General features: G+C 37.5%; 1 protein-coding gene across 1 annotated transcript in view; it reads right to left on the bottom strand.

Moving 5' to 3' along the window:
* The window catches only part of LOC150093385 (uncharacterized), a 334426-nt gene that overhangs the window by 177514 nt on the left and 129215 nt on the right, over positions 1-27697 (bottom strand). Inside the window, exon 9 of the mRNA XM_090414082.1 lies at positions 19317-19419. Within this exon, the coding sequence (XP_090270208.1) occupies positions 19317-19419 (103 nt within the window). The remainder of the gene's footprint in view (positions 1-19316; positions 19420-27697) is intronic.

Below are 27697 nucleotides of genomic sequence, written 5' to 3' on the forward strand. Positions count from 1 at the left end.
TATCATAACATACCTCTTCCTTCTGTCCACTAGACTTTGTAGATTGCATCTTCTCAACCTTTCCTCATATTCAACATTCCAGAGATCAGAAAATAGCTTAGTCAGTCACCTCTGTACTCTTTGCAAAATCTCTTCTTTTTCATCAGAGCCTTATACAATGGAACAAGAATCTCCTTACTTCTACAAATAAGTGCCCTCTGCATCATTCCTAAATTCGATGTGTTGCCCCTCATGATTTTGACAATTTATCTTCTAAATTTTGGATCTTTATCACTCCAAGATCTCTTATTTCCTCCACCTCCAAAAATATATCCCCACCAAGAGTAAATTTTACATCCCATCTTTGTTTCCCAAAATTTAAAACCTTACATTTTGCACCATTGACCTGGCATCCCACACTACCATGCCCATTCATCCAATCTATTCAATTCTTCTTGTAAGGTCATAACATCTGCTTCTGCTCTACTCTTCATAGTTCGTCCAACTTTTCATCATCTACAAACTGAATATCCCACCCAAATCCTCGAAAATATCATTAGCATACAGTTAAACAGCAATGCTTTTAAAACAGACCCCTGAGGCACCCCACTAGTGTCTTTCTTCTTCCAGGATGTTGTTCCTTCACACACAACTTGCTGATATCTATCAGATAGCCAATCTGCGATTCAATGCAATAATCTAATATCCAATCCCCATCTAGTTTGACTCTCAACTTATCATGTGATAATTTATCAAAAGCTTTTGCAAACCGTATACTACTGTGTATCCCTCTCCTCAGTCAAGTGAAGCCATCCCCTTATTGTAATAAGGGGATGGCTTCATACTAATAGACCTATAATTTGATGCTTGAGTTCTATTACCATCATTACCCAATGCAAGACTCATATTAAACAAATATGTCAAGGCAGATGCCAACTCCCTGGCACATTCCTTCAAAATATGTGGTGATATATTATCAAATCCCACAGCCTTATTAACATCAAGTTTGCTTAATTCCCCATATACCTCTTGCTCACTTGCAGTCAGTCTCTCCTCCTCATCAGCTGCTCTCAAACTCTCCATGACGTTACATTCACAAGAATGAAAGATGTTTATAAATTCCTCATTAAGTACCACAACTATATCCTCAGCAGCAGTTTTTCTTATACCATTTTGCATCCCATATTTTCTTATACTATTTTGCAACCCATATTTTCATATCCTATTTTGCAATCCAATTCTTTCCATAATCATTCTTTTTTTTGCTCGCTACATATCGAAAGAACTCCCTAGGATTCTTTTTGCTTCATTAGCTAACTGCTGCTCGTACTTCACTTTTGCTACCCTTACCAACCAAGTCACTCTCCTTGCTTGTTCTTTGTAATCCTCATGATACCGATCACTACCACTCCTCTTATGCTGCCTCCATTATGCCTTTTTCCTCTGTATTGCATGCTTAATCTCTTCATTTATTCATTTCTCACTTATCTTATTTAACCTTCTGACCCTTGGAATACATTTAGACATTGCTTCTACTAGATAGTTCTTGAATATACCCCAAGCTGCACTGATCTTTGTTCATGTGACTTTGTCCACATTCCATGCTACACCTGTAAACTGTCTCCTAAGCTCGTTATAATCATATGCCTTGTAGTTCCACATATACTACCCTTTTCTCAGAGAGATCCTCACACTGCTGGCAACCACCCAGGTAATCACTTCATGGTCACTCTGACCAACTCAAGGGTGATATGACCTCATTTATAATTACATCCTCTGATAATATGATAAAATCCAAGACCCTCAATCCTCGTGTGCTCTCTGTTACATAGTGTCTGAAGCAGTTGTCACTAAAAAACTCGAGAAACTCATTTTCTTTACTTCCAGTTGCTATTTCATCATCTCAATCTATTTTGCCATAATTAAAATCACCCATAATGATCACCCTTTTCTTATTTGCTTGGCTAATTTGATTATACACTTCATGCTCAGTCCCATTCACATCACCAGGTCTATAACAACACCCGACTAAGTATTTCATTTCATTCTATTCACATCTATCCAGACCATACTGCCTCAAAACCATTGGCACTATTTTCCTCTTGCATCTCTACCTTCTGTCATCATTAGCACCCCCCACTTTCTATCTTTACAAAACACATCATACCCTTCCATCTCTATTCCTGTCAGGATGTCATCCTCAACCAACCATGTCTTACTTTTTCCAACAATTCTTGAGTGAACAGACTCAATTAATGCAACACATTCATTTGCCTTGTTTACACTTCTAGCATTTGTATACAAACATAGCAGCTCATTCCTGTATGTATAGCAAGTTCAACTGATTCCACTTATTTAATGTGACTTCTTCATACTTAACTGGAGCCATTTCTTTTTCTCCTTTTTCAAATCCAGCTGTTTTCCCTTGATCTCAGGTCATCCCCCCCCACTTCCTGTTTTGTCTGCACACACATTCACATCTTCTTGGAGCATCAACCTTTGCTGTGTTCAATCATGCTGTTCTCGCCTGTCTACTCTGAGCTACCCTGTTTGTCTTGCAGACTTGTTCTCTCATTCTCTATACTTATGGTATAGTTCGCCCACCGATTAGAGATCCTTCGACACTTCTGCGCATGTCCCAAAAAGGAGAATCCATTCCGATAATAGGGTAATCAATCTGTCTTCTGGGATGGGTTTGTTTATTATTACAGGTTGGAAAATTTAGTTTTTCTTTTACGAACATCGTAGTTTTTAAAGAGCAACTATTTTGCTTGTATAACAGTTGGAAAAATGCACGTAGAATATTAACAAAATTAAAAAACATATAGCATAAAACAAAAATTTCACGAAATTTATTTTTAAGAAAGTTTTCTATAAAATAAAAATAATTATACAGAAAAACAGAAATTTTTTCAAATGAACTTAGATATTCTAAACTTACAGTTGAGAGAACTGAGACACTTTAATGTCCTAAACCGATTAATTATTTATGAATTGTTGTGACTCTTTTAACAAATCCATGCAAAAAAAAAATGTTGGAAAAAAAATACCACTGTCAAATCCTTTTAATCTTCAGAGTCATCTGAATCGGTGTCCGAATCGCCATCACTTTCACTTAAACTGATCATCAAAGGTTTGCATAATTCTTCGATAATTCCGTCTCTGTCCCAATACATATTTTCCAATCAGGTGACATGAGAGCAATATTTTCCCCAGTTTTGAACTGTGATACTTTCAATCACCTGTTCTGAAAACTTAAAAAGTTTCGACATGTCAATATCCCCAGTTATGTTGCGATGGCAAATGAAACTTTTCACTTCTGCCCAAACATACTCAATAGCATTAATATTGCAATAATATGGTGGTAGCCTCAAAGCTAGAAATCTATGCTCTTTGAGCATTGTGTCGAATTTAAATAGTTTAGTTGTGGGCGAGTTTATTTTGACCAAATTAAGCAATTCAATTTTTCGCATATCTGGGGAATGAGAAATGTTATTTGCAGAGAGCCAATCCATAAGAACTTGCTTCTTATTAGACCAATTTGGAACTTTGCTTAATCGAATAGAGTGATATGAAGCATTACCAAGTATAACTTCAGCATTTTTAGGAAGGTTTGGAATCAGTTTTTCTTCTGCTGACTTTTCGAAGATCATACAATTCATTTGCCCATAGTAATCTCCAGTAGTTGAATTGGCTTTGTATAGTAAGTTTGAATTCAGTAAAAAATCCATTTCTCCACCCGCACACAAAATTATTATGCGCTGCGAGGCATTTCCGGTTTGTAGCACTCCACATTCTTCTTTAGACTGCCAACCTTTTCCATAAGTTAAATTACTATCAATCCAAGTTTCATCTAGAAACACAATTGGTATTTTCTCCTCCCTGATCCTCAAATACTGCGTTCTAGATAAAACAATGTCACTTCGCTCCATGATAAGTTTCCTTTCATTCTGGGACTTTTTGAAACAAAATTCGATTTCTTGAAGTATTTTCGTTAAAGTTTCTCTTTTCCAAAAAAAATTAATTTTTTCTTTAAGCACAGGAATCAATTTCAGAACAGTTGGCACTCTTTTCTCAACCATGTAAAATTCGTGAATAGTTCTTCTTATAACGTCTACATCAAAATCATTCAAAGCTACGGTTTCGATGGTTTTCTTTCTTGGGTGCTTTTTTTTAAGCAATTTAAATTTTGGCTTACCTTCACCTTTTGATTCCCTATGAATTCTTTTAACAGTCGACCCTGATATGTCCGCAATTGCATTTGCATGTTTTATGACTTGAGAAAGGGGAACAAGGAGATTGTGTTTTAACGATTCTTTTTTGACGAATACTGAATAATGTAAGCACATTATTCAATATTCTTTTGCAAGAGCTACTCAAACGTTTAACAACAGAACGGATCCATCATAAAAATTAATAATAAAAAAACTACTAGTATAGCGACAGACAAGAAAGCACGTGGTTTTGCATGTTGGTGACCAATTCATACATCCTTCATTTCTTTCTCCCCTTCAGCATGAATAGACTATTCTTGGCAAAATGCCAAGAATAGTCGATTCATGTGAATAACCATTAATAGTAGGAAGAATCATTATCAGAATTTTCTATAAAATTCACAACGTTTAACGGAAATATTTATGAGCTGAACAAAGCTACTTGACATATTAGGATCACTGTTTTTCTTGGAAATTCTATATTGAGATAGGACGAACTTGATCAAAGTCTGTATGCTGTTTGACAGTAGTACAAAGAAAACCTGATTTAGTGCTCTCTGCTGATACTTCTATCTCGAAGGAACACTTCTTATTAAGCTGACTATAAAATAAAGGGAAAAGGAATTTTTATCTGAAAAAAGACTTGTTTTACATGGATTTTTTTCCCCCTAATGTAGATTCTGCATGCATTGTTTTGCTGCTGAAATTTCTATACTATTACTATGGCGAAATATTTCTGTGTGAAAATCCTTTATTTCTATCATTTTTGTGACTGTATATGAAAGGGTTATGTTATATGTATATAGTTATGTAATACATATGTAAAAATTCAGTTTAATTAATAAATTATTAATGTTTAAGTATACAAGTATAAATCTGGAATTTAATTTAACTTTAATCTTGAAGTATTAAAGAGATTATGGAACAAAGCCTGCTGTGGAGAATAGTTGCATGAGGAATATAAGGCTCAGGCTAGGAAAGTAATTAACATTGTAAGAAGAGAAAAATTAGAATTTGAGAGGAGACTAGAACTGCAATCCAAGGAGAATTCCAATTTTTCATTATGTGGCAAGCAGGGGGAAAAGTGAATTTGGATGGAAATGGGACTCAGGTGACCAATAAAGATGACATAATTGAGCTATTTAATGATTATTGTATTAGAGTGTTCTATCTTGGTATAGTAGGCTTTATTCCTAGAGATATAAGGAGTGGTGAAGTGTTAAAAGTAAACGAAGAGGATGTTTTTCAAATACTGAGTACATTAAATGTCAGTATAACGGGGGGACTAGATGATATTTTGCCATGAGATGTGGAACTGACCATGCCAATAACTTGACTGTTTAATGAAAGTCTTCAACAGGACAAGTTCCTGGAGCATAGGAGAGTAAGATAATATTACTTAAAAAAGGTGGTGGTGGTGGTGGTGGTAGAATGAAGGCATCAAATTTTAGGCCTGTTTGCATTTCTTCTTTTGTTGTTAAGATTTTGGAGAAAATGGTACAAACTCATACAGAATTAGGAATTCATAACTTATTTTAAGAGTATTATAACATAAAAGTAAATTATAAAAAGATGTTTATTCATTGATTATATTTTGCTGGATTTCAAGCTAGCATCTTCAGAACAAACAACATATTACAATTTTCATGCAACAGAGTGAAATCATTCAAATTGTAATGGACAAAAGATCTAATTCCTAATTTAATGCTTGCTAATGTTCTATAAAAGAAGTATTACAATTGTGAAGGAGATGATCTTAGGTGGCAGTCTCCCAAAATTTTGGTAAATTAATGCAGCCATACTTATTATGGTTAGGAGAATGCTTCATAGCTATTGCAGACCCTAAAAATAATCTTTTTGACCTGTAATGACTTCTATTTAACACATTAGTTTTCTTCCATCTGATCTTGTGTGAAGAGGTTTCCAGAGTGTGGTCTGCCAGTCCTGACTTTCCATAATAATGGTACTGAATGTATTTGTTATGTTCTCTCAGGCAGATCATAACAGATCTTGTCTGTCCATAGTAAGCTAATTCACAAAGGGAGCTTTATTCACTCCAGGATATGCTAGAGGATGCCACTTGTATTTAGGAGAGCAGATGAAAGTTATTAATTGACATGTGGTTTGAATGTGATGTTAATGTTTTATTTTATTAGAACTCTGACTGTCTTTTCAGATGTTCCTCAGATATGTGGAATAGGAATAGTGGTGTTTTTGTTCTTGTGTTTGGGGAGGGGTAGGAAGAAGGAGACCATAAAACTGTAAAAATAAGTTATGATTAATGTCCAACACCAAAGCCTGTCAACCAGAATTGGGCAGATTACAGGACAATATTATTTATCCAGGTCAGCATAGATTTGTTAAGGGATGCTCTTGTTTAGTAATCTGGTTACCTCCTATGGTATAACAAGAGCAATGGATGAGTTTAAGGCATACACTGCCATTTTTTAAATTTTGCAAAGGCATTTGACAAAGTACCATATGACAAGTTGGTTTTTAATTTGCAACACATAGGTTATTACATCTGGTTAGTAGACTGGATTAGTAGCTGGCTTTCTGATAGACATCAGAAAGTTGTATATGGTAGCAAGCAATATCAGAGAGGGAAGATTACAGCTGTTGCATTAACACCAAAGCTTGTCAAACGGAATTTAGCAGATTACAGGCAATATTACTTATCCAGGTCAACACAGATTTGTTAAGGTTTAGAAGTACATTTTTTGTATGGAGAGTGGTAGGAGAATAAAAGGTTGTCTGAGAGGGTAGTGATAGTGCAAATGGTGGACGATTTAAGATATGGTATGATAGTGGATTTCTGTAGGGTTCCATTTTGCCATGGGACTACAGTTGTTTGCGAATGATGATGATGATTCATCAGTAATTGCATCAGAGTAATTGCAGTAAGTGCATCAGAGATGCACTAGTAATTGCATCAGAGAATTTGACTATAATGAATATGACCACTTTACCACCAATTGGTGAGGGTGACCAAAAGGTTTTGACCTGGGAGGTGGCCTAATGCGTGGAATTTTCAATTGAGAAAGGGTACATGTGGAAGTACCGGACTGGTGAGTATGACAAGCTCAGGAGATTGCTTGGTTCAGTGCCATGGCATGTAAACTGCAAGGGCTGGAAGTTGATAGTGCATGGGAAGTGGTAAAGGAGTGTTTGAAGGAGATAATGGCTGATGGTATACCTAGAGTCTGGATAGTAAATCAAGTAGGGGTTAAATGGATGAATAACAGAATTAAGCTTGAGCTGAAAAAAAAAGAAACAACTGTACAGGGAATTTAAGGAGAAAGGTGACCTGCAGCCACATGAATAGTATAAAGCACAGGCCAGAAAGGTAACGAGTGTGGTAAGGAAAGCAAAAGCTGATTATGAAAGAAAATTAGCCACGCAACCTAAAGAGAATCCCAAACAGTTTTTTCGATATGCTGCAAGTGAAAGAAAAAATGTATATGGCAGAATGATTTTAAGGGATGCCGATGGTAGGGAGGTAACTGAATTAGTTGATATAGTGGAATTACTGAGCGAGTACTTTGCAAGAGTATATCATTCAGGTGGTGATATTGCAGGAATGAAATTATGTTGGAGGTTTAATGGATTTTTTACAACACTCAAAAAGAATTAAATTACAATTTAATACTTCCTATATTTCGTCCTAGTCACTAGGACATCTACGGGGATTACAAAAACAATTACTGTAACATGCACACAAAAACTTACAATACTAAGCCCAACCACGTGGGTGACACTGAAGTCCTATCTAGGTGGAGCGCCCTCTAAGGGCGGTAGTAGGTGGCCTGGAATGTAAGGTGGGACCTCTGGTGATGAGTATTTCCCAAATCTTCGGAAGCTTAATGCAACCGTATTTGTTAAGATTTGGTTGGTTTCTGAGAGCTGCTGCTGCTTCTAAGAAAAGTCTCTCTTTCTTGAATTTGCTGTGGTGGAGCATGGTGGTTTCCTTCCATGATACTCTGTGGGTGGTGTCCAAAACATTGTCAGCCAAGCCTGAATGGCCATAGTTGTGTTTAACGATGTACGACTTGTGTTCCTCCAGGTGGATGGATGCTGATCTGCCTGTCTGTCCAAAGTATGCAAGCTTACAGGAACAGGGTACTTTGTAAACTCCAAGCAGAAAGAGAGAGGAGGGAGCTGATCTTTCGTAGAACAGATAAGGGTAGCAAGTTTGCAGTAGGGCTTATATGCTGTGTGTAGGTTATACTTTTTTAGTATCTTGGCTATTTTTTCCGAAGTGCCTCGGATGTAGGGTATGGTGATGGCATTTTTAAAATCTTGTTGACGAGAGGGACGGGGAATGGGGGAGGAATTGATTATTTTTTTGATACTGTGTTCGCTGTAGCCATTGGAGAGGAAAGTTCTGTGTATGTGGTTAAGCTCAGTAGTGAGGGCGGTTCCACTGGAACAAAGATTGTGGGCTCTCTTGGTAGGGGTTTTAATGATGCCATATTGTTGTGAGGGGTGGTGGTGGTGGGAGAGTTTGTGAATGTATCTGCCTGTGTGTGTGGGTTTTCCGTATACAGTGAAGGCAAGTGTATCATTAGGTAGGCGCATGACTAAGGTGTCTAGGAAGGGTAAACAATTGTTCTTTTCCTTTTCCATAGTAAACTGGATTCTTGGATGTAGGCTATTGAGATGACCGAGGAAGGAGTCTAACGTGTCTGGGCTATGAGGCCAAATGGAGAACACATCATCTACATATCTTAGCCAGATAGAAGGTTTGAGTGGGGCTGAGTCTATGGCTCGTTTTTCAAAATCTTCCATACAGAAATTGGCAAGGGGAGGTGAGAGGGGGGAACCCATGGCGGTTCCTTCTATCTGCTTGTAGATTTTGTTATTCCAAGAGAAATACTCAGAGTTGATGGCAAAGGAAAAGAGATCTAAGATGTCAGAGGGGAAAACGTTTTCTAAGAGAGATAAAGTGTCAGTTAAGGGAATATTGGTAAACAAAGAGGAGATATCAAAGCTTACTAATATGTCTGTATTGTTCAAGGTTAAATTTTCTGTGAGGGCTTTAAAGTGGATCGAGTTTTTTATATAGGAAGCTGAATTTCCGGTGAGGGAGAACAGAGAGTTGGCCAGCTGTTTAGACAGTCTGTAACAAGGTGCATTGGTGGCATCTACTATAGGTCTGAGTGGGGAATTGGGTTTGTGGATTTTTGGTAAACCGTATATTCGGGGGGGATGGGAGTGGAAAGGTTTAAGTTTTTTCGTGATGTCAGGGGGCCAGGAGGTTACTTTTTTAATAAGATTTTTAATTTCTTAACTTGTGTTTTTGTGGGGTCGTGTTCTAGCGGGATGTAGGTAGCGCGATCGCGGAGGATAATGTTCATTTTACGATTGTATTCGCTGGTATTAAGGTAATTGGACAGACAGGCAGATCAGCATCCATCCGCCTGGAGGAACACAAGTCATACATCGTTAAACACAACTATGGCCATTCAGGCTTGGCTGACCATGTTTTGGACACCACCCACAGAGTATCATGGAAGAAAACCACCATGCTCCACCACAGCAAATTCAAGAAAGAGAGACTTTTCTTAGAAGCAGCAGCAGCTCTCAGAAACCAACCAAATCTTAACAAATACGGTTGCATTAAGCCTCCGAAGATTTGGGAAACACTCATCACCAGAGGTCCCACCTTACATTCCAGGCCACCTATTACCACCCTTAGAGGGCGCTCCACCTAGATAGGACTTTAGTGTCACCCACGTGGTTGGGCTTAGTATTGTAAGTTTTTGTGTGCATGTTACAGTAATTGTTTTTGTAATCCCCGTAGTCCTAGTGACTAGGACGAAATATAGGAAGTATTAAATTCTAATTTAATTCTTTTCGAGTGTTGTAAAAAATCCATTAAACCTCCAACATAATGTCCTCACAGCACTTAAGCCTCTACACAAGCAGGAATGAAAGCTCCAACAGGTTATACAGGAATTGAGGTGAATAAAATGGAGGTGGATAGTATATTACAAAACCTTAATGTGAATACAGCTGTGGATTTGGATGGTATACCAACTCGGGTCTCATGTGAAGTGGCAAAAGAATTGTCAGTGCCGTTGACCATTTTGTTTAATTTAAGTCTCGAGTCTGGGATAGTCCCGAGGGAGTTTAAAGTGGGGAAAATAGTTCCACTGCATAAAGGAGGTTCCAAGACTGCTCTTGACAATTACCGACCGATCAGCATATCAACAGTTATTGTCAAGGTTTTGTAGAAAGTAGTCAAGAGAAGAATACAGGAATGGATAGATGATAATGAGATACTGTATGGGGGACAGCATGGCTTTGTGAAGGGTAGATCATGCCTCACTAACTTGCTCACATTTTATAACACAGTGACGGCTGAGCTGGATAAGGGTAATGGGTTTACAGTTATACTGCTGGACCTGGCTAAGGCCTTTGACAGACTACCACATGGAATTCTAATCAGCAAACTGCAGCATATGGGGATGGATAGGACGGTGGTTGATGGAGAGATATCAGAGAGTAGTTGACGGAGAGCTATCAGAGAGTAGTTTATTCAGGCGTAGAGTCTAAAAGACTGCCTGTGACTAGTGGTGTGCCACAGCATTCTGTTCTAGGACCACTACTATTTAATTTGTTCATTAATGATATCGGATAGGATCTGAGAGGAACTATTCATTTGTTTGCTGATGATGCAAAGTTGGATAGAGCAATAGTGAATGAACATGATGTCGAAATTTTGCAAGATGATTTGGATATACTGGGGGACTGGGCTAAGGAGAATGGATATCAATTTAATGTGACAAAGTGCAAGGTATGCATTTTTGGGTGAAAGGGTTAGCAGCAGTATACCACATTGGTAGAACTGTACTCCAGGAGACTGATGAAGCCAGGGATTTGGGGGTGTTGGTGGATAGGGAGTTGAAGTGTAGGAGGCATATTACAAAAGTGGCTAAATCAGCTCATCAAATCACTTGGTTACTGAAGAATACTTTGATGAGTACAGACAATCAAGTTATTGTTCCTCTGTATCGAGCCTTGATAAGACCTCATCTTGACTACTGTGCCCAGATCTGGCCACCAGGGTTTCTTCTTGATGGGGAAGAGGTAGATAGGATCCAGAGTGAGTGACCAAAATGATAGCAGGTCTATGGAATGAACCTTATGAGAACAGGTTGAAGATTTGTGGATTGCAGACATTGGTTGATAGGTGGAAGAGGGGTGATATGATTGAGACATTCAAATTACTGAAGGATATCTATAAGATTAATTCAGAAGATATTTTTCAGAACAGGTCTGGTGGGGGGAGAACTAGGGGCTATCTATGGAAACTGGGCAAGAGTGTGGTTAGCAAAGGTGTTAGAACTAGGTTTTTTGCATGGAGAGTGGTGAATGAGTGGAATAAGTTGCCAGAGTGTTGTCGGTGCAATGACTGTGAATGAGTTCAAGGCAAAGTATGATAGATACTGTGTGGATGTTAAGTTGTTCTTGACATGATGTTTAGGGCCTCCCTCAATGAGTAAGGACTCCTTGGGGTTGTCCGTAATAATAATAATAATAATAATAATCTCTCACACTGCTTCTGTTTTCACTGCAAAGCACTTCTGTCTCTTCTGTACTAATCTCCTGATTTTTCACTTCATCTCTTGCACACATCACACATTGCTTCCATCTAGCAAAAGTTTCTCCAGTGAAATCATATTGAAAGTTCTTAGAAAGTAAGTCAGCATGTGACAAAATATTTGTGAAGCTATTGAGAAGATTAGAAATGGAAGAAAGAATACTATAAAAGGAATCAGAGAAGATAAAAGTAACATGCAACCTGGAGATAAAGATATCTTAGATGTTTGGAGTAATTACATTGAAAGTTGTGAAATGAAACAAGAAATGACAAAACAGTGTGCAGAAAATATTCAAGACAAATGCCATGAGGAGTAATATCAATCAACACTTGCAGCCATCAAAAATCTGAAGTGTGGGAAGGCAGCTGGATAGATCTTATTTGATCAGAAATGCTCAAATAAGAAGATATAAAAATTTTACATCAGTTCTTTACTAAATAATTCAGAAGGCATGGCCAGAAAGTCAAATTCCAAATTATTGTAATAGTGCTAATGGCACTCATCTATAAAAGGGAAATGTAACTGAATTACAAATGAAATTCCTTACTGAGCGTTCAAGGAAAGATATAGCTGTGCACACTTGAGAAGAGGCTGCAAAAAATTGTGGAACAGATACTTTGAGAAGAACAAACCAGGTTCAGGCCAAATAAAGGTCATCATGATCAGCCTTTTATTTAAGACAAATCATTGAGAAATCATAGGAATATAGCAAGGATCAGTATTTAAGTTTTGTATATTGAAAAAAGCATACAGCAAGCAAAGAGAAAAGCTGTTCAAAATATTGCAGTTATATGGTGTAAATCAGCACTTCCCAAACTGTGGGCCACGGCCCGATTGGGGACCATAAGTTTTGTTGTGTGGGGGCCATGAAATAATGAAAACAAATTTAAAATGTTTTAAGACTAAGTAGTTCTTTTTCTTAATCTTAAAAGAAACGTATTTAATTTTTATTATTTATTATTTATTATTTTTTTTGTTATTTTTTATATTTAATGGATAAAAAATCACACATTGGTGTTGGTTCACAAATGTTGCTTCCTGCATATTTCGCTGCTTAATGAATATTAGTAAATATATGCTTATTCATATAAGTTTTTATTATTATTATTATTATTTGACACCTCCAGGGAGTCCAAAGACTCATCGAGGGAGGGCACCTGCTGTACAACTCTGTTTCCACCACTCAATCCACTAACTATGCCAACACCATCTACCACCGACCACCACCTCCACTAGTATTTCCTCAGACAATCACAAACATCCATGCCCACAGCGAGATTTGAACCCGCAGCCTTTTGGCTGGAAGGCAGATACGCTAACCACTTGGCCAGCCAGGCCCTGGCAAACGAAATCAGGCTGACAAATGAAAATTTGCTAGCCTGGTTTTATTTCAAAGGTATTGATAAGAAGCACAAAAAAGCTTACAAACGCAAAATCTTGAATATAAATTGTATTAAATATAAATACATTAAATATTATAATAATATATGTCTGTATTATGATTTTTTTTTCAATGGGAGGACGTGAAATATTTTAATTTTTAACAAAGGGGCCTTTACATCCATAAGTTTGGGAAGCACTGGTGTAAATGATACATTATATTGAGCAATACATAGTTGATATTTCAATTGTAACCAGCAGTTAGAATTGAAGGTCTGATGGGTTCCTTCATTATCTTTATGGATCACAATAGAAACGAAATTGATATTAAATGTGATATCAAAATTGGAGTATTAATCTCAGCTCTTTACTTTATGCAGATAATGCTATTCTCTTAAATAAATTTAGTACAAGTTTACAGAATTCCTTAACTAAATTGAATAACTACTTTAACAAATATGACATGAAAATCAGCAATAAAAAGACTAAAGACATGAAAATAACCAGTGGAAAACTTTAAGTGTATTCTGAATGGAGAACCTATAGAATAGGTATAATGTTTCAGCTGTTTTGCACAATTTTTAGAGAAGATGACAAATATAGAAATAGACTACAGAATTAGCAAATCTAGAAGTAGAAGTCATGTGAATAAATTTATGTGGAATAATAAAGGAATTAATCAAAACATTAAAATAGTAGTATAAAAGACCATGCTCACATTTTAACTTATGGATTTGAGAACTGGGTTAGATCTATTTGTGAAACAATTTACCAAAGACAACTGCCCACATATTATGAGAATTCTTAAATGGGGAGTGAATATTATTATTATTACTATGTGACACCTCCAGGGAGTCCAAAGACTCATCAAGGGGAGGGACCTACTCTACAGCTCTCTGTCTCCACCAACTACACCAATGCCATCTACCACTCACCACCACCAGCATTTCCACAGACAATCACAAGTGATTAGTGTATCTACCATATGCTGCAGTTTACTGATTAGAATTCCATGTGGTATCCTGTCAAAGGCCTTAGCAAGGTCCAGCTGTATACCCATTACCCTTATCCAGTTCAGCGGTCACTGTGTTATAAAATGTAAGCAAGTTAGTGAGGCATGATCTACCCTTCACAAAACCATGCTGTCTGCCATACAGTATCCCATTTTCATCTATCCATTCCTGTATTTTTCTCTTGACTACTTTCTCCAAAACCTTGACAACGACTGTTGATATGCTGATCAGTCGGTAATTGTCAAGAGCAGTCTTGGAACCTCCTTTATGCAGTGGAACTAATTTTCCCTCTTTCCACCCCCTCGGGACTAACCCAGACCCAAGACTCAAATTAAACAATATGGTCAAGGGAACTGACAATTCTTTAGCCACTTCACATAAGACCCGAGCTAGTATACCATCCAATCCCATAGATGTATTCACATTAAGGTTTTGTAATATACGAGGGCTGTTCAATAAGTAATAAGACTAATTTTACTGTCGCGAAACCACTCATCACAATATTAATTTCTGTGGAATAAAGAAATGTTGCTTCTGTATTAACAAAAGAAATTGCTAGATGGCGTATACGGGCTGATGTGCCAGAGTGTCATGTGACCAAACACAAGCTTGTTTCGGCGCGCCTACAAGCCGCCGAAATGGAAGCGTCCTTGGAACAGCGTTATGCGATTAAATTTTGTGTGCATTTGCAAAAATCGGCATCGGACACTTTTAACATGATACGCGAAGCTTTCCACTATGAAGCAATGTTGAGGGTAAGTGTTTTTTGCTGGCATAAAACTTTTAAGGAAGGAAGGCAAAATGTGGAAGATCCTGAACGTGAGGGAAGACCTTCAACGTCCATCACAGAGACAATGATCAACACAGCAGCGATTATCATCAAGGAGGATCGCAGAATTACAGTACGCCAGCTGCATGCTGTCCTGAATATTTCTGTGGGAAGTGTTCACTCAATCATGGCTGAACATTTGGGACTGAAACGTGTTTGTGCCCGATGGATTGCCAAACTCTTGACACCAGAGCAAATGCAGCATCGAGTGGATGTGTGCACAGAATGGAAAGAAAGACTGGAACAAGAAGGCGACAACTTCTTAAAACGCATCATTACAGCCGATGAAGCTTGGTTGTATCACTATGACCCTACAATGAAACAACAAAGCAGTGAATGGAAGCATCCATCTTCGCCTACCCCGAAGAAAGCAAAAACTGTAAAATCGGCTGGAAAAGTTATGACCATAATGTTTTTTGACTACGAAGGCATTGTTTACCAACACACTGTAGAACCCGGGAATACTGTAAATGGCTCATACTATGCGGATGTTTTATGGACAATGGTACAGCATGTCAAAAGGAAGCGTCAATTGCTGAAGAATTGCTTCTTATTGCACCACAATAATGCAAGGCCACATATTGCTGGTTGTGTAGTGGACGTTTTGCAGAAGAACAATAGATATCCTACCACACCCTCCATACAGTCCTGATCTCGCACCTTGCGATTTCTGGCTGTTTCCTCAGCTCAAGAATAATAGAATAATAGGCCGCCATTTCGAAAGCAACAAAGTATGTGTAAAAGCTGTGGAGGCGGTTTGAAAGAACTCTCAAAAAAAGGACTTTCACATGTGTTTAAGAAGTGGACGCAACGTTGGGACAAATGCATTGCGTCTCACAGTAGTTACTTCGAAAAAGACCATATAAATGATGACAATTAAAGGTAATCTGTTTTCTGTATAAATATAGTCTTATAACTTACTGAACAGCCTACGTACTATTCAGCTAATTTCCCATATAAGCTATTATTCCTGCAATATTGAGTGCGAAAATTAAGGATGTAAATGAGGCTATTAGAGCGCAAAAGCAGAGGGGTGTAAGAAATGATAGTAGTGGCAGGAACAAATAATTTAAAAGGTGATAAATTTACTATGAGAGAGGACCTGAAGGAGTTACTAGAGGTAGCAAAAGAAAAGAGTGAGACAGAGAAGAGTTGAGAAGGAGGGCCATAATTGCAAATGATCTTATGCGCAGGTTATGCAGGAGGAGTGGTGTGGAGTTTGTGGACGTGTGGAGTGAGTTTGATGAGCAAAAGGACTTATACAAGATGGATGGTTTGCATCTGAATGGATTTGGTGTGCGGAGACTGGAAAACGTGTTGCTGAATGAAGTGAAAGTGGGTGAAGATCTGCTGAAGATGGAGTGGATGAAGCGGAGAAAGATGAAGCGAGAAAAGGAATGCAAGAGGAACAGGGAAACGGGGAAGCCTGGGTGGACAGAGAGATATGGCATAGAGAAAGTTAATGCTGAAAGTGGCAGTGAATGTGTATAAAGATGGAGTATATTGTGATGTGGGTGGGGAAGTTAAAACTGAGCATAATATATGTGGTGAGTGGTAATAGAGATGATTGGGTAGGTGTGGTGGAGAAATCACAGCCAACAAGCGGCTTGGATAGGAATGGTTATAGACCTAAAAATGAATTACTATGTTTGTTTACAAATGCCAGAAGTATCAGAAATAAGGGAGATGAAATGGTTTCACTGATTGAGTTTATTTCCCCTAAAATCATTGGAATAAGTGAAACATGGTTGAATGAAGATGATATTCTAGCGGGAATAGAAATAGAAGGATACAGTATTTTTCACAAGGATAGAAAGGACAAGAAAGAAGGGAGAGTGCTGCTGATGACAGCAGGGGAATTATGTCGACATAAGGCAGACATGAAAGAGAAAAATAGTGGTAATGGTTATGATATAGTGTGGTGTAATGTAAAGGTTGACAGGAATACACATTTAATTGGATGTTGCTATATACCCAGAAATGTAGAGGATAGTGATGAAGAAATGTATAAACAACTTGGATTAGCAAACACAGGAAGGGTAATTATTATGGGTGATTTTAATTATGACAGTAGAGATTGGAATCAAGTGATAGTATTTCAGAATAAGGAAAATGAATTTCTCGAGTTCTTGAGAGATAACTGTCTCGGGCAGCACATAAAGGAGCTCACACGAGGATCGAGAGTTTTAGATCTGATCATTACATCAGAGGATATAATTATGAGTGGGTTTCACACTTTCCTCCAGTTGGTGAGAGTGATCATGAAGTGATCACCCAGGTTGTGGCTACTCATATGCAGACTTTTCTGAGGAAAAGGATATATGTGGAATTATAAGGCTGGTGATTATGACAAACTTAAGAGACAGCTTGGAGCTATAGCATAGAATGAGGAGTTGAGAGGTAAGGAAATAAATGCTGCTTAGGAAGTGACAAAGAAATACATAACAGCATCAATGTGTGAATGTATTCTGAAGGCCAAAAGAATGAATAATGTAATGAATGAGGAGTTTAAGCATGAAATCTGGAAGAAGGTACTTTGGAGGCAGTACAAGATGTATAATGGTAGCAATCGATTGCATGAGGAGTATAAAGAGCAGTCAGGAAGATAACTCAGTTGATAAGAACAGCAAAACTACAGTATGAGCAGAAATTAGGCAAATCAGTCAAAGAAAAACCCTAGAGAGTTTTTCAGATGTGCCAAATAGAAGGAAAAGTTATTATGATAAGATGATGTTAATGGATTAAAAAGGTAGAATAGTAACTGCAGCAGAAAGCATCACTGAAGTATTCAGTGAAAAATTTATATACGGATGTTTCATCCTTATCAGGGTGAAATCATGAAAAAACTCAAGTGTAGAGAACATAGGAGAGGATGGCTTAATTATGAGTGAGCAGGAGGTGTCTGAGGAAATAAATAACCTTGATGTCAATATGGTGATAGGATTTGATGACATATCACCATGCATCTTAAGGGAATTGGCAGTAGCATTGGCATGCCTGTTTAATATGAGTCTTACAACAGCACAGGTTCCACGGGAGCAAAAGGAGAGTAAAATTGTTCATGGCATAAAGGTGGTGATAAGACTGTAGCTTCAAATTATTGGCCAATCTATATATTTGGGGTTGTGGTGAAGGTACTTAACATACAAATTGAACAACAATTGTTCAATGTAGACACATTGAATCAGTTTAAGATACGGTTGGATGAGCATTGTGTGTAATAGTGTGTACCTTCCATGATGAGTCTCTGACCCCATGGAGGTCAGACAATAATAAAAATAATAATTTTTTTTTTTTGTGACCACTTTTTGGCTTCTTCTTTTTTTTATTTATTTTATTTTATTATTATTTTTTTTTATGACTGCTTCTTTAGCTTCCTGAGAGTTTACCATAGGAGTTCTGATTTTTCTTTCCCTGCATATGACTTGACTAGATGCCTCTCTGGCTGACTCAATCAATGTTTTCTTCCAAGTCTGCCAATGTCTCTCCATGGTTTGAATCTTATTTCAATTCAGCACTCGAATGATATAAAACCATTACAGATGCATAGAATGAACTTGTCAAATCCAATTTGAATGGATTTTGAAATTCTCCTCACAATTAATTGAAGACTTTGAAAGCTTGAATCTACTTTGGAAAAGGGAATGTGATTGGAATAGCAAATCGGTTTGCTCTAGATATCTACTGGAGATGTAAATGAATTGTCAAGCTTGCATAAAAAGGAAAGATTATTGATCCATAAGTAAAAAAACTATTGAAATGGCAGACTAAGGAACTACTGAAGAAGATGATACTGAAAACCTTATCCTATCTCAACTTATACATTACAGAGGCATTGAAAAGTTGATTTCTAGTTAGAAAAATTTGGAAACTGATTACCCAATTTTTAAAAAAATGGAAGTTGAAGGCATTAACCATGGTCAGGAAAAATTTACTGAGAAAAGGAAAAAAGGGCCCTTCCTGTTTTTCGTTTCTTTCAAAAGAAAACTAATTAATGTAGATTTTTATTTTAAGAACTGTAAACAGTAAATCCTGTAACATTTTCACTTTTTGAATAATTAAATAAATGTGTTTATTTATTATTTCATTATTTACATATCATTATGGTGTGGAATTATATAGTTCAGGAACTTCAATTAATAACATTGAGCATATAGGAAATTAAGAATTAATTTACAATGGCTTGTGTAACGATGTTTTTTCAGGAATTAGGTCATAAAAGTAGGGGGGGGGGTCTAGTGTATATACACACACACATATATATATATTCAAAATGATCAAGTAAAACACATACCCGACTAAATATTTCTGGTTACCAAAAATGTCTTCACTACTGCCAAGGTTACTACGCACATCCAAAATAACAAAAAGATCAGTAGAAGCTTCACATTTTGGATCTAAAAGAAATTTATTAATCTCAGTTATGATAGTTTTATATTTCACAATTTGGTTGTTTTAAAAAAAAAAAGAGATGTTAATAATAAAATTTTATTAATTATTATTGTTATTATTATTATTACCACTATTATCTGATAATGGCATCCATGGGATCAAAGAACTTATCGTGGGATGTCCATATTTTCTCATAAAAATGATTATCAAACTGTGCCTTAAACCCATTCCCAGTTTCTGTACTCACCACACTTTCATGCAATGCATTCCACTCACTAATCATTCTCTGTAAAAGTACCTGCTTCTCACTCCTCTGCTCACCCCCCCCCTTATACAGCTTCCAGGGATGGCCTCTGGTTCTCCATTTGCCCACCTCTATTCCATGAAAAATCTCCTCCATCTTAATCTGGTAACAATCCCTCGCCAACTTATATGTCTCAATTATATCCCCTCCTCTTCTTCTATTCACAAGACTATGTAAGTTGCATTCCTTCAATCTCTCCTCACATCTGACATTCCATAGACACTAATTTAGTAAACTTTCTCTGGACCCCTCTCTAATATATCCTCATCCTCTGTAAACCAGGCGACCAAATCTGTGTACAATAGTCCATATGTGGCCTGATCAAAGCCTTATACAAAGGAACCATAACCTTTTGTTTTGCATGTCAATGTCCTCCTCATTATTGCCACAAGCTATTGTGATGTTCTTACGATTTTAGCAATGATCCCTAAACTTCAAGTTTCTCTGCATCATCACTCCCAGATCTCTCATTTCTTCCATTACCCTCAAAATTTCTCCATTAATTATATACTCTGCATTAATTAATATCTTGCCTACCAAATTTCATGATCTTGCACTTTGCAACATTAAACTGATAGCTTCAATTATTTGCCCACTCACATAGTTTATTCAGATCCTCCTGCAAGGCCACAACATCTGCTTTACTTCTCATGGTTCTTCTCAACTTTGTATCATCAGCAAATAAAGCAAATATCCATTAAATCCAATCCCAATGTCATTAGTGTACAAATTAAACAATAATGATCCCAAAATAGATCCCAGTGGCACTCCATTAATGACCATCCTCTTCTGGGATACCATTCCTCCATACACAACCTGCTGATACCTGTCTCACAGCCAATCAGCTATCCAACTCAACTGTCTGTTATCTAATCCCATCTGTTTCAATTTAACTAATAGTGTGTCATGGAAGTCTATCAATGGCCTTTAAAAATTCCATATACATCATTGTACATGCATCCCTTTCATTGAGTAAATTTGTTACCTTGTAATATGTAAGCAGATTGCTAAAACATGACCTCCCCCCCCCTAACAAACTCATGTTGATCATCATAAAGACCATTCCTATTAGCAATTATTTCTAAATCCTAGTCTTCACCAGCTTCTCTAACACCTTAAAAACAATACCCAAACACATAGACTGGCTTATAATTTGTAGCTTCAGATGTATACCCCGCCCCCCTCCATATCCTTTGTGAAGTAGTACAACAATTTTTCCCACCATCTATTCCTATGGGACTCACCCTGTTTGCTAGACATGTTAAACAGGTGTGCCAAAGGTGCCATTAATTCCTAGCACATTCCCTAAGACACAGTGTGATATATTGTCAAACCCTACTGCTGTATTAATATCAAGTTTACTTCATTCCTCATTTATTTCCTGCTCATTTATCATAAGTCCCTTCTCAACTATACCCTCTACACTCCAGCTTCTTCTGATGTTGCCTTTATGAGGATAAAATATATTGATAAACTGATGACTGAATACTTCATCTATACTCTCTGTACCGGTTATTAATCTGCCAGTGTCATTAACTAGCATCACCCTCCCACAGTCATTGTCCTTTCTATATGCCACATATTGAAAGAGCTCACTAGGATTTTTCTTAGTCTTCTAGCCTGCTCTTTTGATTATGCAACTGATTATTACCAACATGCATTGCCTCTAGTGTCTTTTTCTTCTAGATTTCATGCTTAATCTCTGCATTCATCCATTTTAATCCTACCTAATTTAGCCTTTTCACCCTGGAATACATTCAGACATTGCTGCCAATAAACAGCTCTTTATCAATGCCCAAGCAGTATCTGTCTTTTTCCTATACTATAACTGCTAGTTGTCTCCTGATCTCCAGAGAATTAATAAATACAAATCATAACCATCTGGCTATTCATAAACTCAAATAACAGAATGCAGATATAAAACGTTATTGACGGTGAACAATACTGGACGATGTCACGTGTTCTTGTTCTTCTCGTTCATACAGTCCGAGCTCAGATTGAGGTAGATTTTTTATTAGAGCTGACCACACTTGATGGAGAATTAAACCTTGATTTTTATTGCATTGGGTTGGGTTTTTTAGCATATTAGAAGCTTCTTTAAATTTTCTTATATAACTGTTGTTTTCTATGTATGACATTGTTGTTTTTTGCCAGAGTACATCGTGTCCAGTGGAAGTGGTATGGAAAGCAACACCCATTTTTTGTTCTCTTTTGTATTGTATGTCTTTTTGGTGTTCAGCCATGTGTATTTCTCCAGATCTTCTTGTCTGTCCTACGTAGCAAATCCCGCAAGAGCAATGGATTTTGTAGACTCCTGGTTTTTTAAGAGCATGATGAGGTGGTTTTGAAAGATGTTCTTTCAAAACCACCTCATCTTTCTTTTCTATAGATGTTCTCATATGACTGGTTGTAACCCAAGTGATGACGTTATAGTCACTCTCACCAACTGGGGGAAGATTAGACACTCCATTTACAATCACATCCTCTGATGATAAAACCAGAAATAAGACTCTTAACCACTGTGGGCCTTCCATTACATACTGCCTAAGATTGTTTTCCCTTAACAACTCAAGATATTTATTCTTCTTATTCTCCGATGCTATCTCTTCATTCCAATCAATAGTACCATAACTGACATTATCCATAATGATCAATCGTCATCACTTGCTCACTTAGCCAAGTTGCCTATATATTTCTTTGTATCCACCCTACATGCTTCCTGATTTGTAGCAATATACAAATATCCCAACCAAATATCTCACTCTATCAATCTCCACTTCACACCATACTGCTTCAAAACCATTGCCACTTTTTCCCCTTATCTCAACCTTGTGTGGACATACATTCCTGGTATCATCAGCAGCACTCTCCTTCCTTCTCACCTTTCCTATCTTCATGAAAACATCACATCCCTCCATTTCTATTCCCATCATGATATCATTGTGATCCAACCATGTTTCACTTATTCCAATCATTTTGAGCAAATAAACTTAATCAATGTAACAATTTCATCTCTCTTGTGTGATACTCCTGGCATTTGTAAATAAGCATAACAATTCATTTCTTGGTCTATAACTATTCCTACCATGCTGCCTCCTCATCTGTGACTTCTCCACACCTACTTCTGTCTGCTCACCTTCTATCCAATATAATCCTCCAGACTCAATCCCTACCCCCCCTTCATGTATTCTAGGCTATTTCATTCTTATGTTGACCATCTACATGCATGCAGTCATTACTGTTTTCAGAATCTACTTGCCTTACATTCTGTCCCTGAATTTCCTGGCCCACCTTGTTTCCCTATCCGACTTGCATTCCTTTTCTCACGTTCTCATCTCCATTCACAGTCTTATCAGTCTCATCTGATCCACTCTCCTGCTCATGTACATCATCTCTGATTTCCACTAATACCTTGTTTGCATCAATCATTACACTTCCTTTCAGCAGCAGTCTTTCCAGACTCACTCCAAAACCATTGAGATGCAGTCCACCACTCTTATACAGTTCCATTCGTACCTCAAATTCAATCAACACATTGACAAAGTGCACTCCTTTCTCTTCATCCCATTTGAGAATGGCAGCAAGGAGATCAGTTTTTAAGGAGTAGAAGACCTTCAAGCTTGAGTCATTTGAACACTACAAGGATTTGTGAATAAAGAATTAAAATGGAGTGTTCTGTCACCAGCAAAAACTATGAGCAGGAGTGGATGTCAGTGAAAGAAAGTTATTATTGTATAGTAGGAAGGGTGTAGGGGTACTTCAGCTTTATGAAAAAATCTGATGAGAGGAAACCATCCATGACTACATGCACAGAATGTAGAGAGGAAGTTAGAAATCTATTCACAAAGGATAGGAGGAAGACCATAAGATGATAGCTTGGTAAGAAGGCTGCAATGCCTGACTCGATCAGTTGTCTTGGAAATATCAAGGGTAATCATAAGTTTTCCCCAAAGTTTCCATGGCTTGAATCCAAAGCTGGGTAAGGTTAGCTTGGAAATCTGCTGTGGAGCAGGAGTGGCAATATCCATATTGGTAATTACTAATTAAATGCTGGGTCTTCAAGATGCCATTAATGATATTTTTCATTATTTTCAAGAGGAATGCTTGAATGGAGTGACAATAAAGTGTTACAAAGTGAAGAGAGAATGTGGATGAAGTGACAGTCATGGTTGGTATGAATGGTATCAGGGTGGTGTGAATTGGCTGGCAAGAGATTTGAAGGCCGATGTTAGAGATCGTACAGTAGAAAAAGCATCAGAGAGAGAAGATAGTATACACTGTCTAGACAAGATAATGCAGAATTGAGGAGAAGTGCAGCAATAATGAATGAAATGATAGCAAGAATATGTTGAAAGGAAGGTCTAAAATATATGGATGCTGCTTGGAGTGTATTTTGATGACAGAACACAGCTACATTTGAACATGTAATGTGAGCATTTCAAGGGACTGCTGTTCTCTGAGCAAGTGAATGTCAGGATAGGGAAACTAGAGTTTCCAAGATGGACAGTAGCAAGATTAGCCTTTTGAAGATACAAATGTTTGGAAGATGGGAAGATATATGGTATACTACAAAGCCAAGTAGAGTCAAACTGAATAATAATGGGTATAGGACTCATGCACTGATGTTTCTCCAGACAAATGTCAGGAGTATCAGGAATAAGGAAAATGAATTGGCAGCATTGATAGTCTCATCCTGTCTAAAGATGACTGAAATCAGTGAAATGTACTTAATAGAAGATGTCCTGACAGGATTAGAAATAGGAAGGTTAATATATTTCAGCAGGATAGTATGAGTTAAAGGAGGGGAAGGAATGTTGTGATAAGTGGTAATTATGTCTTTGCAAAGTAAAGAATTTGGAAGGAATGGCACCAATATTTAGTAGAATGTTGCTGCAGGATAAAAAAACACAATTGGTGATGAGCATAAAATATTTAGACATATCGGTCTGGAAACTGCAAAGCAAGTGGTCATTATGGAAGATCTTAACTAATTGTAACTGAGATGTCATCCTAGCCTTCAATGAAACAGTGACCACGTGTTCTTAACTGAGAGGATGAACTGACATACAGAAATATCATGAATAAAGGAATTTATATGGAATTATAAGGCAGGTTTGGGATTATTATTATTATTATTACTACCCAAGACCCCATGGAGTCAAAGACTCATCTGAGAGGTCCTTTTATCATACACACAGCTCATCATTCCATGCTTTAAACACACTCAAATTCTCTGCAGACACCACACTCTCAGGCAAGGCATTCCAATCATTCACAACTCTGCATGAAAAAAACCTGCTTCTCAATCCCCTACTCACACCCTACTTATACAGTTTCCAGGGATGACCTCTGGTTCTCTCCTGATCTCCCACTGTTTTCTGCAGAACCTCTCCAACACTGATCCTATAACAACCCCTTACTAACCTGTAGGTCTCTATCATATCTCCCCTCTTCCTCCTATCCACCAGACTCTGCAAATTGCATCTTCTCAATCTTTCCTCATACTCGGCATTCCAGAGGTTAGAAACTACCTTAGTCAGTTGTCTCTGGACCCTTTCCAACATTTCTTCGTCCTTCTGAAAACCAGGTGACCAAATCTGGGCATAATAATCCATGTGACCTAATCAAAGCCTTATACAATGGAACAAGAATCTCCCTACTTCTACAAGTCAGTGTCCTCTGCATCATTCCCAGAAGCCTTTGTGTTGTCTTCACAATTTTGGTAATGTATCCCCTAAATTTCAGATCCTTATCCACTATCACCCCCAGATCTCTTATTTCCTCCACCTCTGACAATATATCCTCACCAAGCATAAATTCTGCATCCCACCTTTGTTTCTCAAATTTTAAAAACTTACACTTTGCAATATTGAACTCATATCCCCCATTCTCTTACCCAATCACTCAATTTATTCAAGTCTTCTTGTAAGGCCACATCTTCTCTACTCTTCATGGATTGTCCCAACTTTGCATCATCTGCAAAACTGAATATCTCTATCCAAATCTACACCAATATCATTAATATATAAGTTAAACAGTAATGGCCATAAACCAGGGATGGTTCCTGATAGAAGAATTTGAAGGAATGATCAAAAGCCTGGGAGTTAGGTTAAGAAATATTTATCAGATGCAATGGCAAATTGCATACCTCAAGTGAAAAGAGGTATGCAATTTGTAAAGTATGTGCCTATTAAAATCAAAAAGGTGGAGACTAGCTGTATGAGCAATATACGATTCAAGCCAGGAAAGTGACTAGTGCAGTATGGAAAACAAAATTTGAATGTGAGAAGAGATCAGCACTGTGATCCAAGGAAAATCCTAAGGAATTCTTTTGTTATATGGCTAGTAGGAGCTTTTTATGAACAAATGACCTTGTTATATAAAGGTGGCATATAAATTACCAATGCAAATTAAATAATGAAATCATTTAATGCCTCTATTATGTATCTGCATGGATTTAATGGATTTCATCCTAGAAAAGCAGGTTTAATTTCTAGAGCAATGGGAAGAGATAAGGATTAGAAGTGAATGAAGACGTTGTATTTCAAATGCTAACTAATACTCCAGACGTTAGTGAGACAGTGGGACTGTCAAGTTTAACCACCTCATGATTTAAGGGAATGTACTAAAGAATTGATCATGCCAACAACATGGCTGTTTAACAAAAGTGTATGGGAAAAGTTCATAAAGAGTGGGAGGTAGGTAAGATAACACCATTGCATGAGACTGAGAGTGATAGCAGAGTGAAGGCATAAAACTATACATGTTTGTACGTCTTCTGTGGCTGTGAAGATTTTGGAGATATCAGTAAAGATTGTTGTATACAGAATTGGGTTATTAATCCATGACATGGTACATGTTTCCTATTAAGGCTGCTCTGAATATATTGATTATGTAAATAAGCATAACAATTCATTTACTGGTCTATAACCAGTCCTATTCATGCTGCACCCTATCTGTGACCTCTCTTCATTTGCTCATGTCTGCTTACATTCTTTCTCCAGACCCCCTCATGCATTCCATTCCATCTACATATACATATAACGAGAGAATGGGTGCGTAAGAGGAGCAGGGAAACGGGGATGCTTAGGGTGGACAGGGGTACACAGTGTGAGAAAAGTGGATGTCCAAAGAGGAGGTGAGAGCATGTGTAGGCAGGAAAGGATGGGATGACCAAGAATCAAGAGGAAACAGTTGGAATTGAAAAGGATTCTAAAATGAAGAAGCAGAAAGGAAATGGCCCCAGCCAAGTATGGAGGGATCACATCAAGTGAGTGGTATCAGTGGAACTAGCTGTAGATCCAGAAATGAGCTGTTGTATTTGTATACAAATGCTAGAAGTATAAGAAACAAGGCAGATGAAATGGTTGCACTAATTGCGTCTGTTCATCCAAAGATTGTCGGAATAAGTGATACATGTTGGAAGAGGATGACATCCTGACGGGAATAGATATGGAAGGGTATGATGTGTTTTGTGAGGATGTAAGAAGTAAAACTGGAGGGGGAGTGCTATTAATGATAAAGAAAGAGTTATGTCCATACAAAGTAGAGATGCAAGATGGAAATAATGCCAGTGGTTTTGAGGCAGTATGGTGTGGGATAGAGGTGAATGGAATCAAATACTTGGTGGGATGTTGTTATAGACCAGGTAATTTGGATGGTGGTGATAGTGAAATGTATAGTCAAATTAGCCAAGCAAATAAGAAAAGGGTGATCATTATGGGTGATTTTAATTATGGCAATATTGACTGGAATGATGACACAGCAACTGGAAGTAAAACAAAAATGAGTTTCTTGAGTTTTTGAGGGATAACTACCTCAGACAGTATGTAACAGAGGGCACGCGAGGACTGAGGGTCTTAGATTTGGTCATCTCATTACAGGATGTAATTAAAAATGAGGTGTCAAATCTTCCACCAATTGGTGAGAGTGACCATGAGGTGATTACCAGCAGTGTAAGGACCCCTGTGAGAAAAGAG

This window comes from Typopeltis vanoorti, chromosome 24, assembly GCF_054136105.1.
Source record: "Typopeltis vanoorti isolate ZY-2024b chromosome 24, IOZ_Tvanoo_1.0, whole genome shotgun sequence".
Lineage (NCBI taxonomy): Eukaryota > Metazoa > Arthropoda > Arachnida > Uropygi > Thelyphonidae > Typopeltis > Typopeltis vanoorti.